The sequence below is a fragment of the Nelumbo lutea genome, chromosome 2 (assembly GCF_056320005.1).
Source record: "Nelumbo lutea isolate HS-2025 chromosome 2, American lotus-T2T, whole genome shotgun sequence".
In the NCBI taxonomy this organism is placed as follows: Eukaryota; Viridiplantae; Streptophyta; class Magnoliopsida; order Proteales; family Nelumbonaceae; genus Nelumbo; species Nelumbo lutea.
Genome location: NC_142685.1, coordinates 34,950,539 through 34,963,169, shown reverse-complemented (window position 1 = coordinate 34,963,169; position 12,631 = coordinate 34,950,539). Strand labels below are relative to the sequence as shown.

The 12,631-nt window shown below is 39.5% G+C and overlaps 1 protein-coding gene across 1 annotated transcript; it reads right to left on the bottom strand.

Moving 5' to 3' along the window:
* Positions 1–5,566: 5,566 nt before the first annotated feature.
* LOC148869806 (Pentatricopeptide repeat (PPR) superfamily protein) lies at positions 5,567–8,475 on the bottom strand. Its single transcript, XM_088968088.1, has one exon. It carries the CDS (start codon positions 8,222–8,224, stop codon positions 6,029–6,031), a length of 2,196 nt encoding a protein of 731 aa, XP_088824214.1. The 5' UTR covers positions 8,225–8,475; the 3' UTR covers positions 5,567–6,028.
* Between the last annotated feature and the right edge of the window lie 4,156 nt (positions 8,476–12,631).

The following is a 12,631-nucleotide window of genomic DNA, read 5'->3' as shown; positions in this document are numbered from 1 at the left end:
CATTCCTAGACTTGATGATATGCTTGACATGATGGCTGGTGCAGCAATCTTTTCTAAGATAGATCTTAAGGCATTAGATCCCGATGACAAATGGAAGACAGCTTATAGAAGTGGTTGGTTATTCCCTTTGGTCTCTCTAATGCACCTAGCACTTTTATGTGCGTTATGAATCAGGTACTCCAACACTTTATTGATTGTTTCCTTGTTGTTTACTTTGATGATATACTAGTATATAGCAAGGATAGGGATACACATGTTGCCCACCTTTATCAAGTTATGAGGGTTCTCCGTCAAGAGAAGCTCTACGTTAATTTGAAGAAGTGTTGTTTTCTAGTGCCTAGTGTCATATTTCTTGGTTTTGTTGTATCATCTGATGGTGTGAAGGCTAATCCAGACAAAGGTTAAGGCCATAGTCGATTGGCCTATACCTACCACACTACACGAAGTTGAAAGTTTTCATAAATTAGCTACATTTTGTAGGTGTTTTATTCAAAATTTCAGCACCATAATGGCACCCATAATTGATTGCATGAAGAAGGGCCACTTCTTATGGTCTAATGCAGCAACCAAGCCATTTGAGGAGATTAAAATGAGACTAACAACATCACCATTCACCAGTCCTTCGTCTCCCTGACTTTTCAAGGATCTTTGCAGTAACTTATGATGCCTCTCATGTTGGGATTGGAGGAACTCTTAGCCAAGAGGGTCACTCAATGGCTTTCTGTAATGAGAAGCTTAATGAAGCCAAGCAAAAATACAACACCTATGACAAAGAATTCATGTTGTAGTGTAAGCCTCGTGATATTGGCGACACTATCTTATTTCTGACGAATTTGTTCTCCTATCTGATCATGAAGCTTTGAAGCACATTAATTCTCAAAAGAGGTTGAATCAACAGTAGTTGATGCACTTAGCCGGGTGGTCTATATCCTCTCTACTATGGTTGTACAGGTGGTAGGCTTTGACTTGCTCAAAAGAGACTACCCTACATGTTGAGATTTCAGCATTATCCATGCAGATATATAGTCAAGACAGCAAGCATCATACCCAGAATTTTCATTACATGATGGCTTTCTCTTCAAAGGGACTCATTTATGTCTACCCAATACCTCACTTAGGAAAGAGAGAATTTGGGAACTACATGTAGGGGGTGTAGCAGGTCATTTTGAAAGGGACAAAACTATTGCCTTGGTTGAAGATCATTTCTATTGGCTAGGACTCAAAAAGGATGTACATGTGAGCTAGCAAATGGAAGGAAACATAATGTTGGTTTGTACACTCTGCTCCCTATTCCACATTCTCCCTAGCAAGACCTTAGCATGGATTTTGTAATAGGCCTCCCTAAGATTCTATAGGGGCATGGTTCCATCTATGTTGTGGTTGATCGCTTCTCCAAAATGGCTCATTTCATTTCTTGTAGTAAGGCATCTAATGTTGTACACATTGCACAACTATTCTTTAAGGAAGTTGTGTGTTTGCATGGCCTACCCAATACTATTGTTTAAGATAGAGATGCCTAATTTATGAGTTACTTTTGGATGATTCTTTGGTGTATGCTGAATACTAAGTTGCAGTTCTCTTCAGCTTTTCATCCTCAAACTGATGCGCAAGTTAAAGTTGTGAATAGAAGCTTGGGAAATTTACTACGTTGTTTGGTGAGTGATCAATTTAGGTGTAGTTGGAACCCTCCATCAAATTTGCGAAGTCTATTTTCCCCTTCTTTTTTCAGGTGGCGTATGAAAAGGGGAAGGAATATGTGGAGAGGACTAAGGGCTACGGTATGTTGGTCATTGTGGAAAGAAAGAAACTCCAGGATATTCTCTGACGTGGAGAGAGGTGCTGAAGAACTAAGGGCTCTAATCCTTAAAAGGGTAGTACAGTGGATGAAATCCCTAGAATTCACAGATTATACAGCAGATGACATGTTCAGGAAGTGGGGTGAGATTGCTAACTGTTCCCAGACCAAAACAGTGATGAGTGTGTTTTGGACCCCCCCCCCCTCCACTTGCAAGTTTCATAAAACTTAACTTTGATGGGGGTTGCAGAGGGAATCCTGAACAATCAGGGATTGGGGGTGTTTTCAAGGATGAGAATGGGGTTGTTCTAGCCATGTATTCAAGCCCCATTGGAGTTGGAGATCCATGCAATTATGGAAGGAATACAGAAAGCTAGGGAGATGAATATCAACAAACTCATAATTGAGGGGGATTCAGAGGTGGTGGTAGGATGGCTGAAAAAAGACAACAGCGGTTTGGCATTATAGTAATGTGAGGAGGAGATTTAGATGGCTGGTTCGAGGAATGGAAGTTAAAATCATTTGGGTAAAAAGATCAACTAATTTCTTTGTTGATGGGTTAGCTAAACAAGGGGTCGAGACGGAATCAATGTTTTGGGCACAGCTGTAAACTTTTTTTTCTTTTCCCTTTCTCTTTCTCTTTCTTCTCTTTTTTCCTTTCTTGGGGCTCAAACTGCATTTGGAAGATAAGAAAGTTTGTCTTCCCTTTAGTATTTTTTATTAAGATTATATAATGAATTGTGTTTTTTTTATAAATTATATAATGAATTGTGTTATTGATCAAAAAAAAAAAAAAAGAAGTTTGGAGGAAGATTGCAACCAGCAATGAAGCGTATAAATCCCATGCTGACCTATGGTGCAGATTTACTGATTTCAATGAAGGGGACATAGTAATGGTACAAATCAGGCCCGAATGTTTTCCTAAAGGTGTTTATAAGAAGCTCCATTCATGAAGCTCGGGTCCTTTTAAAATCAAGAAGAAAATCAGTTCTAATGTGTTATGGACACACCGCCCGACAGCGCACTGCAGCGCAATCATAGGCAGCAACACGCACCGCCCAGCAGCACCACACAGCAGCCTGGCAACACGCCGCACGCACCGCCTGGCAGCGCACAGCACGCACTGCCCGACAGCAGCATTAGGCAGCAGCACGCACCGCACGACACGGCAGCAGCACGCACCTCACGGCAACAGCACTGTGAGACGTGCACACCGCCCAGTAGCAGCAGTAGGGCCCACACGACAGCTCATCAGGGTGGGTCCACACTTATCTTACCACATCAGCTCTACTCACCAACTCGCCACCAGCTTCACCATTCCTTATCCCTTATCCTTACCCCTTATCCTTATCTTATCTTATCTTTATCTTAAGTAAGAGTTGTATTACCATTAGGAGTAGGTAATTAGGAGTTTGAGTTTGAGTTGGATTACCCTAGCCTAGCCGAATCCAACAAGGAATTTCCTTCTGTAATCTCCTATTTAAGGAGCTACGAGTTGAAGTAAAGACATTCTGTTTTCCAGTCAAGAGAAGAGTGAGGAGAGTTCGGGTGGTCTCTTGGACAAATCACCCATTCAGTTTTTCACAATAGGGTCTGCACGCAAGGGAAGGCGCAAGGGAAAGCAAGGCTTTCTCCCCGTGGACCGACCCGTGACGAGATCCTACGCCCGGGCCCATAACATAATGCTTATGTACTTGATTTGTCTGAGGATATGGGTATGAGTCATGTGTTCAATGTGGAGGATTTAACATTATATCATGGTGATGCAACCAATATGGACCAACCCGTAGGCCGCTTACCACCAGCCCCCATTTCCAAGAAAGAGATTGAAGATTTTATTGATGACCAAATTATTTCAACACATCATGGGGGATATCTCAAGCTCTTGTCAAATGGAAAGGTCGTTCTCACTCTGATTGCACTTGGATCACTACCAATGAGTTCCAATGCCTAAATTGTGATATGTATGAGAGGTACCTTCCATTTTACTCGACGGAGCCCAGTTTTTCCAAGCTAGGGAGAGATGATGGGGATCAACTTAAGGCATACCAAAAGAGAACCAAAGCTGCTTCTATGCACATTTGGCATTATTACAAAGATATGAGGCCCACATGGGAGCTGGGTTGGCAGTGGATCAACTTGGGAAGACCCTAAAGTCTTCAGTCCACCTTAAGATGCTCTTTATGTGGTTAAGTTTGCCATTGGACAAGATTTATTTAGTTTTCTTACATTTATGGACAGCAAAGGTATTTTTGTAATTTTGCATGTTAGGAGGGTTATGTTTGGGAATAGATCTTAGTCTAGTAATTCCCCTTTGTTTGGATTTATGTTTGTAATTGTTTGGGGCAGGTTTAGTCTAATCTAACTTCTTTTTGTAACTGGCTTGTTGGGCAAGCTAACTTGGAGGGCAACTTTCTTCCTTTGAAAGCTTCTTTTTATTAAGCTTGTAACTTTGTATGGCTCATTTGAGGATAGGGTTTTTTTTTTTTTTTTTTTTTGTGATTAACAAAGAAAGTTTCCCTACAGAATTTGGTGTGATTGCCCTCACCCTTAGGTGTGATTTGCCTAGGGTTTTCATCTTATTTCCTTCTCTTTCTCCACTGTTTGCTACACACTTAGGCCTAAGTTGGTTGCAAGAATAGTGCTGGATCACAAAGATCCTACATCATGGTGTGCCTTATGTAAATCCAATAATGAGAGTTGCCTTCATTTACTAATTTCTTGCCCCTTTGTTGCAGATATTTGGCTTTGGTTTTTTCTTTGCTTGGGTGCAAGTGGACCTTAGCAACAGAGGTTAATATGTTCTTTTTTTTTATCAGTACGGAGGTTAATATGTTATTTGGGGAGGGGTTAATGTGTTATTTGATCCCTCCCTGTTTACTTGGCCAAAGAAGAGAGGAAGGATAATGTGGAGATGTGTCAAAGCAGCCTTGATTTGGACCATCTGGAAGAGAGGAATGCAAGAATCTTCTCAAAGAAGGAGAGAAGTAAGGAAAGGGTTTGTGTGAGGGTTAGGGTGATCCACTAGATCAAGACCTCTAGAGTTGTTTTCCCAATTTTATTTTGGTGATATTTGGAGGAATTGGGAAGCAATTGCTAAAAACTCTAAGGAAGGGACAGAGTGGAGGTTCTTTGGGTACCACCAATTGAAGGTTTTGTTAAACTAAACTTTGATGGGAGTAGCCAAGGTAATCCAAGCCCTTCTGGAATAGGAGGGGTTTTGAAAGATGGAGAAGGTAAATTTATAGCACTTTTTTCTAGCCCTGTGGGTATGGGTGACTCCTTCAAAGTGAAATTGCTTGCTGCAATTCAAGGGGTGCAGATCGTTAGTGAATTAAACTTGAAAAATGTGGTGCTTGAAGAGAACTCAAAAGTGGTGGTAGAATGGCTGAAGAATCTGGAGCCTATAATTTGGTGCTATAAGAGTGAAATGAAAAAAAAAATTACATGTCTAACCAGGAATATGAATTTGAGGATACAATGGGTGAGGAGATCAGCAAATGGGATGGCGGATGCTTTGGCTAAGCAAGGGGTGAATGGTGAATAGGCCTTCTTTATTCAAGGCACAATTGTAATCTGTTTTTTTCTTTTTGTTTTTTTGTTTTTTTTGTTTTTTTTGTTTTTTTTTTTTTTTTTTTTTTTTGTATGAGAGGTAGCAGCTCATGCCTCTCTAAGGGATGCTTGTAAAGATATTATATAAAGTCTGTTAATAAAATTCAAGTTATTTAGAGAGAGAGAGAGAATATACCTGCAGCAGCATCTAAATATATGGACACAACCATCTTTTAGTATTGGATAGAGTGCTGTCATATAAGGCCTCCAATGGTAGACCCAACTATTCTGTCAACTAAAATCAATGAGGTCTTAAACCATAAATTTCCCATTCTGTATTACATGGCAATATGGCATAATACTCAAAACCCATTTCCTCCAATAAGTTGCTCTGTTCAGACTTCAAGTTGCAGTTTCTGTAGATCAAATGCTATCTTCAAAATATCAGATTCTGAAATATTACTTGGGGGATAAGTGTTTTCTGCATGCTGCATTGCCACTACATCTATGGCCATCTTATCCATGATAAACAATACTTTTGATCCTCCATTAAATCCCAATCAGAGATTCTTCTACATGATTAACCAAGATGCTTAATTGATCTTCTAAAAAGGAGGGAATCTCAAATCACAAAAAAAATGTAAAACAAAGAATCCACAAAAAGGAAGTGGCAATCAAAGTCTACAAGTCCCAGTCTCCTTTCATGTAATCTATACCATGCATTATACAATCAACATTAGCAACATAACCCAACATCCTAATCTCCTCCATCAACTCTTCCAATATCTGATAAATCTCTCCACACTGTGGGTGTGAGCGATCTTCAGCATTGAAAGCATGCACTGAATTCTTCACTTCAATCCAACTCCAACCAGGAACCTTCCTCACCCCTCTCTCCCTCATGACCTTCTTAACGGTAGCTCTTTCATCCCACTTTCCAAGACGCCCATACAAGTTAGAGAGAAGAACATATGTGCAGTGATCTTCAGGCTCTAGAACTAGCAAGAGCCTCGCAGCCTGACTAGCCAATTCTATGTCACCATGCATTCTACATGCACCCAATAGAGTCTTCCACACCATGGCATTAGGTTCAAATGGCATGGACTCAACCAAGGCTTTTGCTTCAGTAAGACATCCGGCCCTCCCAAAAAGATCAACACCACATGCATAATGCTCCATCCTAGGTGGAATTCCATAATCAGCTTCCATAGATTTTAGAAAATGAAAGCCTTGCTCTACTAAACCAATGTGACTGCATGCAGTGAGAACAGCAACAAAGGTTATATGATCTGGTTTTACCCCTTCTTCTTGCATTTTGAAGAACAAATCAATAGCAACTTTACCATGACCGTGTTGTGCATATCCAAACATGACTGAGTTCCACGTGATTGAACTGTCTTTAGGGGTTGCTTCAAAAGACATTCTTGCATCTTCGATGACCCCGCACTTGGAATACATGAATATTAATGAACTAGCTACAAAGTCATTTGACTCAAAACCACATTTAAAGACTAATCCATGAACTTGTTGACCCAATTGGAGGGTTGCCAAATCAGAACAAGACTGGAGTACTGCAGAAAAAGCATAACAATCAATCTCAAGCTGCATAGATCGCATTTGTTCAAAGACCTTTAAGCCATCTTCGCTCAACCCATTCTGTGAGAATCCAGTCAAAATTGTATTCCAAGATACCCTATCCTTGAATTCCATTAAGTCAAATTGATATAGTGCTTTTTCCATGGACTTGCCATCATATTTGATATACATGGCAATCAATGAATTAGAAACAGGTATTGCTTTTTCTAATCCCTTTTTAATTACCAGCCCATGCAAGGATCTCCCTTGGTTTTCATGTTCTTTGCAAAAAGAAGCACTTATTACACTTGTATATGTATACATGTCTTGTTCAATCCCAAGCGCAAGCATTTTCCTGAAAAGCTCAATGGCTGGGGCCCCATAATCATGTACTACATAAGCCGCTAACATGGAATTCCATGTAACTAAATCTCGACTGCCATCTGCACTATCAAACACCCTTTGGGAATCTTCAATAGACCCACAGTTTGAATATGCTGTGATAGTGGCATTGCAGGATGCCGTATCAGATGCGCGTCCATGTTTCACAACCTTGGCATGGATTTGCATGGTTAGCTTATAGAACCCAGGGTCATCAAGCAACGTAAGAAGGGGAGTAAAAGTGGCATCATCAGGTCTCAAACCCTCCCTCTCCATACGATCAAGTAGCCAGAAAGCAGTCCTACGATCAACAACTTGAGCAAACCCCCCAATTATAGCATTCCATGAAACGAAGTTCCGCTCAGGCATGCACCCAAACAATGCATACGCATCTCCAATTCTGTTGCATTTTGCATACATGTCCAATAATGCACTCCCCGAGAAAACATTCTTCTCATAACCCATCTTAACAATCACCGAATGCATCTGCTGCCCAAGATCAAGGCGACCCTCACAAGCAATTCCTTTTAGAATGCTGCCAAAGGTGTACTGATCAAAACTGAACCCATCTCCCCTCATGGTTCTTAGAAGCTCCCAAGCAGTATCAAAGCTCCCACCATTCACATATCCAGTGATCATTGAATTCCAAGTAACGGTGTCTCTTTGTGAATTTTCGTCGAACAGACTGTGAGCACAAGTGACATCTCTGCATTTCACGTACCCACCTAGGATATTGTTTGCAGTATAGGTGTCTACTATGGTGCCTGCCTTGATAGCTCGACTGTGGGTAACCAAGACCGTGTACAGCGCTGAAGTTTGGATGAGAAATTGCAACGGCTTCGTATATGGGTAACGACCATAGCTGCGTTTTGAATGCAGACATTGAAAGGGTTTATTCAGCACCCCCTCAACGCAAAACATATATGATGTTTCCTGTTAGTCCGCCTCCATTTCCGTGACTCGCGTCTTCCTTCCCAGTTCGTCCAGTGATTCTCTTCGCAGTCTTTCTGGCTCGAGCGGTGACATCGTGACAGGGCCAGGGCGGTAGGTATATAAAGGGACAATTACCCTGTTCGTTTTTGGATTATGAAAAGGGCAAGTATAAATAGTGCGGGGAAGAAAACCACCATGTGGCATCCCCTATCAAACCATAAAAAGGAAAGATGTAATTAGTCGATGGAAACTTACGACCCGCTCGCTTTTGCACAAGTTACTTAGCCACTTAAATGCATTTATCCGGTAATTAATGGACCGGGTAGCCCGATGGCCCGGCCCGCACCCCAGTCGGGCTTGGTCATATAATTAGGCCCGCGGGCCTAACACAGTAAGCCCGGGCTCAGGATTTGTCAAAAAAGCCCGGCCTGATTCAGTATTATATATTTTATAAAATATATATTGTGTATTTTATATAATATAAAATATATAAATAATATAATATTTATTGAAATATATATTTATAACTTAATATATTTTTTTATTTTTTTCTTTATAATTTCTCTCTCTCTGCCGCTTCAGCAGTAGTAACAACATGGGCTAAATTTCGAGCTCGGGCTCAGGCCCGGGCTTCAGGCTTTTTATCAGGGTCGGGCTCAGGCCCAAGTTGTAGGCCCGATGGTCGAGCTGGGCTCAAGCTCGGACCTTAGAAATATCTGTTAATATAGAGTGAAAGCCCGGCCCGGCCCATGAACAGGTCTACCGGTAAGTGTTTCGGGTGTATTTATCCATTTTTTTATTTTTCATATAAACAAAATAATCATCATTTTAGTCATAAAAATTCTATCATCAAAAGGAACATTTTTGTTCCATCCAAGTGTTGGTAATTTTCTCAAAATATTCATCTAGGAGATGGGTATCACACTATCACTTACCCAGGAAAATAAAGTTTTCCTGATCCCTACATAAATCACAAAAAAGAGCATAAGCTTCTTGGTCATTCGGATTGTAAATTCCATTTAGGGGTGCAAATGGATCAATCCAATATTTGGTCCTATATGATCAAATTCAGATCACTCATGTTCGGACAAATGGGTTTCTCATGTTAATGGCTGGTTGAGAACCATTAGCTCGACCAACAAGTACTTAGATTATGTGGCTCATGCTTTTGACCCTCTCCTATAGGACAATAGGATTCTAGATCTAATGCAAGATGATGAGTAGAGCGTGCATAAGAAAATAAAAAACAATAAAAATAAAGCAGTAAATAACTATCTAATCATCAGAAAATGAGCAGTTATTACTAAAGCAAAAGGAAATAACACATAAACATGCATAGAGGCCGACATGACCAACGGAATTTCTTACACAGGTCAAAGCATAGAGGCTGACATGACCAACGGAATTTCTAACGCATGTCAAAGCATAGATGCTAACATGACCGACAAAATTTTTTACGTGAGTCAATGCATAGAGGCTGACATGACCAACGAAATTTCTAATGCAGGTCAAAGCATAGATGTTGACATGACCAAAGGAGGATAGACATGGGATAAAGCATAAATGTTGACATGACTGACAGATTTTTTGACGTGGGTCAAAGCATAGAGGCTGACATGACTGATAGATTTTCTGGCGTGGGTCAAAGCATAGAGGTTGACATAACCAATGGAATTTATGATGTGGGTCAAAGCATAGAGGCTGACATGCTCGACAAGTTTTCTAATGTATGTCACAACATAGAGGATGACATGACTAACGGGATTTCTAACATGGGTCAAAGCATAGAGGATGACATGACCAACGGGATTTATGACATGGGTCAAAGCATAAATGATGACATGACCAATAGAATATATTAACACAGGTCAAAGAATATAGGCTTACATGACTAATGGAAACCAATGTGAATATTATCAATGAATTTGCCCCACCGAGAATGCTAGGCCGATGTAAGTTCTCTATGTACATGGTTCTCATGGTGTTGTGACTTGTGCTAGTTAACCGGAACAGGGCGTCGACCTCAATGTCGTCTGACCTCGAGATTTGCCCGATGAAGTGTGACTGGAAGCTGAGCAGAGCCTCTTTTACTTTCGCCAAGTATGTGATCATAGAGAGCTCGCGTGCTTCGTACTCGCCCGTAACCTGGTTGACCACGAGTTGGGAATCACTACAAATGATGCGTACTCTGCCTGGCTATCAGTGCCTCATACTCTGCCTCGTTGTTGGATGCCGCGAACTCAAAGCGTAGTACGTATTCCAATTTTGTGCCACAGATTTAGATACTTTAACTAACAAATCTTCAATCAAATTATACACTCAAAAGGCAAAACATCGAAGTGTGAGATAAACACCTGAAAAAGGATTTTTTTTTTAATATAAGGCAATGGTTTATACGAAAAAGAGATTTGAATAACCAACATATAATCAAGCAAAAGGATATGATGTGATGGTAGAGATAGGATAGAAGCTGATAATGCACTATAAAGGTTGAAACATTTCCTCAAACTATGGTACAAGAAAGTATTCAATTGTCAAACAATACACAAGGGCATGAAATATGGGAATGATAAGAAGAAAAAGCTTCAAAATCCAATGGTAAAAGTACTTTCAATCTCAACTCATATGAGACTAATTATATCCAAATGGGCCATATTTTGTTCGCATCAAATGAGAGTGTGCATCCTCTCATATAGATCATTACTTAAAACTCATTGAATTCAAAAGCATGTGCGATAAAATTGTAAGATGTTGAACAAGTGATTCATTGTAAGAAAAAGCATTTATCACAAGGTGTTTGCCCCAGGTTTTCTTTTTTGTTTTCTTTTACTCTTTTCTCTTTCTTTTTTTCTAGATAACATAAATGATGGATTGTGAAGCTAATACTTCAATGGAGAGAGTCGCAACTATGATCCTTAATTGCTAGCCCAATAGATCTGTTCAGTGTTGATTTGTCGATTTTTTAAAGATCGATGAGATCTTGTTCTTGAGAACGAAACGTGACATGGGATTGGGGTTATAAATGATGGGTTAAAAGGCCCAAATAACAATTAATATAGGCATCTACTCCCAACATCATGTTTTCGTTCTCTTTTTTATTCTATTTTCTTCTCTCTCTCTCTCTCTTTGATTTTTTTAGCAAGGCTCCCTTCATAGAGGTCGACCATGGACGGAGGAGACCTACAAAATAAAAAATATAATGTTCGGAGAAGAAGAGGATAAGTTACCATTGACGGAACCCTAGGAGTGACATCTCTCCTCTTGCTCGATTGATACAATGAATAAGCTTGTTTACTTCGATTTTCAAGAGTACAAGTTTGTATAAAAAAAACGGATACATAAATGAACTATCTTTATCGCATAAACCTGCCAGGAAAAAAAAAACATTTTTGCTATCTAAACCGATGCATTTGTGTATGGCAAACAAATGCTCACAAATCCAAACCGAGGTACATAAAATGCCCCAGTTCGGTGTGTGTATCGCAAACAAATGGAGCCTAACTCTTATCTCTTAAGAGGAATCTTACAGATTTAAGAGGAAAATGGGTGCTCATTTCATTTTATTTATTATATCTTAAAGATGAATTTTATAACTTTTTGTTTTTCAATGATACCCCCAAAACACAAACAAAAATTATAATATATGGGGTTAAAATAGACATTTAATAAATTTCAAAATCCATAATAATATTCTCTGCTTTAGAGTTTAGAGGGAAGAAAAGTCCACTAATACCAATATTCCTCTTAATACCAAAGTAAACAAACATGCCCTTATTTGAACCAATCTTTTAAACCTATAGTCAACCTAGAACCCATTTAGCCATGTATGGTTTAATTTGGTCAATGACCTATTAATTTGGATGATTGAACCATTGATGGTTTAATCATTAACCCACCGACCACCATCGAAGAGAAAAATGTTTTCCTTTATAGTTTCTAGATTATTTTAAAATCAGGGCTTAATTTGGGAAGGTGATTGTTTCCCAAAATTGTTCAAAATGATCAATGAAGAAAAAGATTCATGGGGAATCCATGGTTCTAAGTCGAAAAACCCTCAATCCAATTAGAGAGGTCCTATTAATTTTTAGTTTCTAAACTAAATCCATTTCTTTCTTCTTATTTTTTAACCATTAATCCTCTTCTAGTTTGAACTATATATGAAAGAGAAATTCTTCTTTGCCCTATTACTATTGAGTGTTCCTTAAATATCTATCGTAGAAGGCTTTCTATCTTGTTGAACTCTTTTCCCTATTATTTGTCTTCCCGGTGGGCAAGTAACTTTTCCATCTTGGGTGGGGGGAGTTGCCAACACTTGGATGGGACAAATTGTCCCTTTTAATAATGGATTTTTATAGCTAAAATTGTCATTCTTTTATTTGGCGGGGAAATAAAGGA

Bases quoted from the DNA above. Each gene is read 5' to 3' on its own strand.
- LOC148869806 (XM_088968088.1), bottom strand. From the start codon at position 8,224: ATGTTTTGCGTTGAGGGGGTGCTGAATAAACCCTTTCAATGTCTGCAT.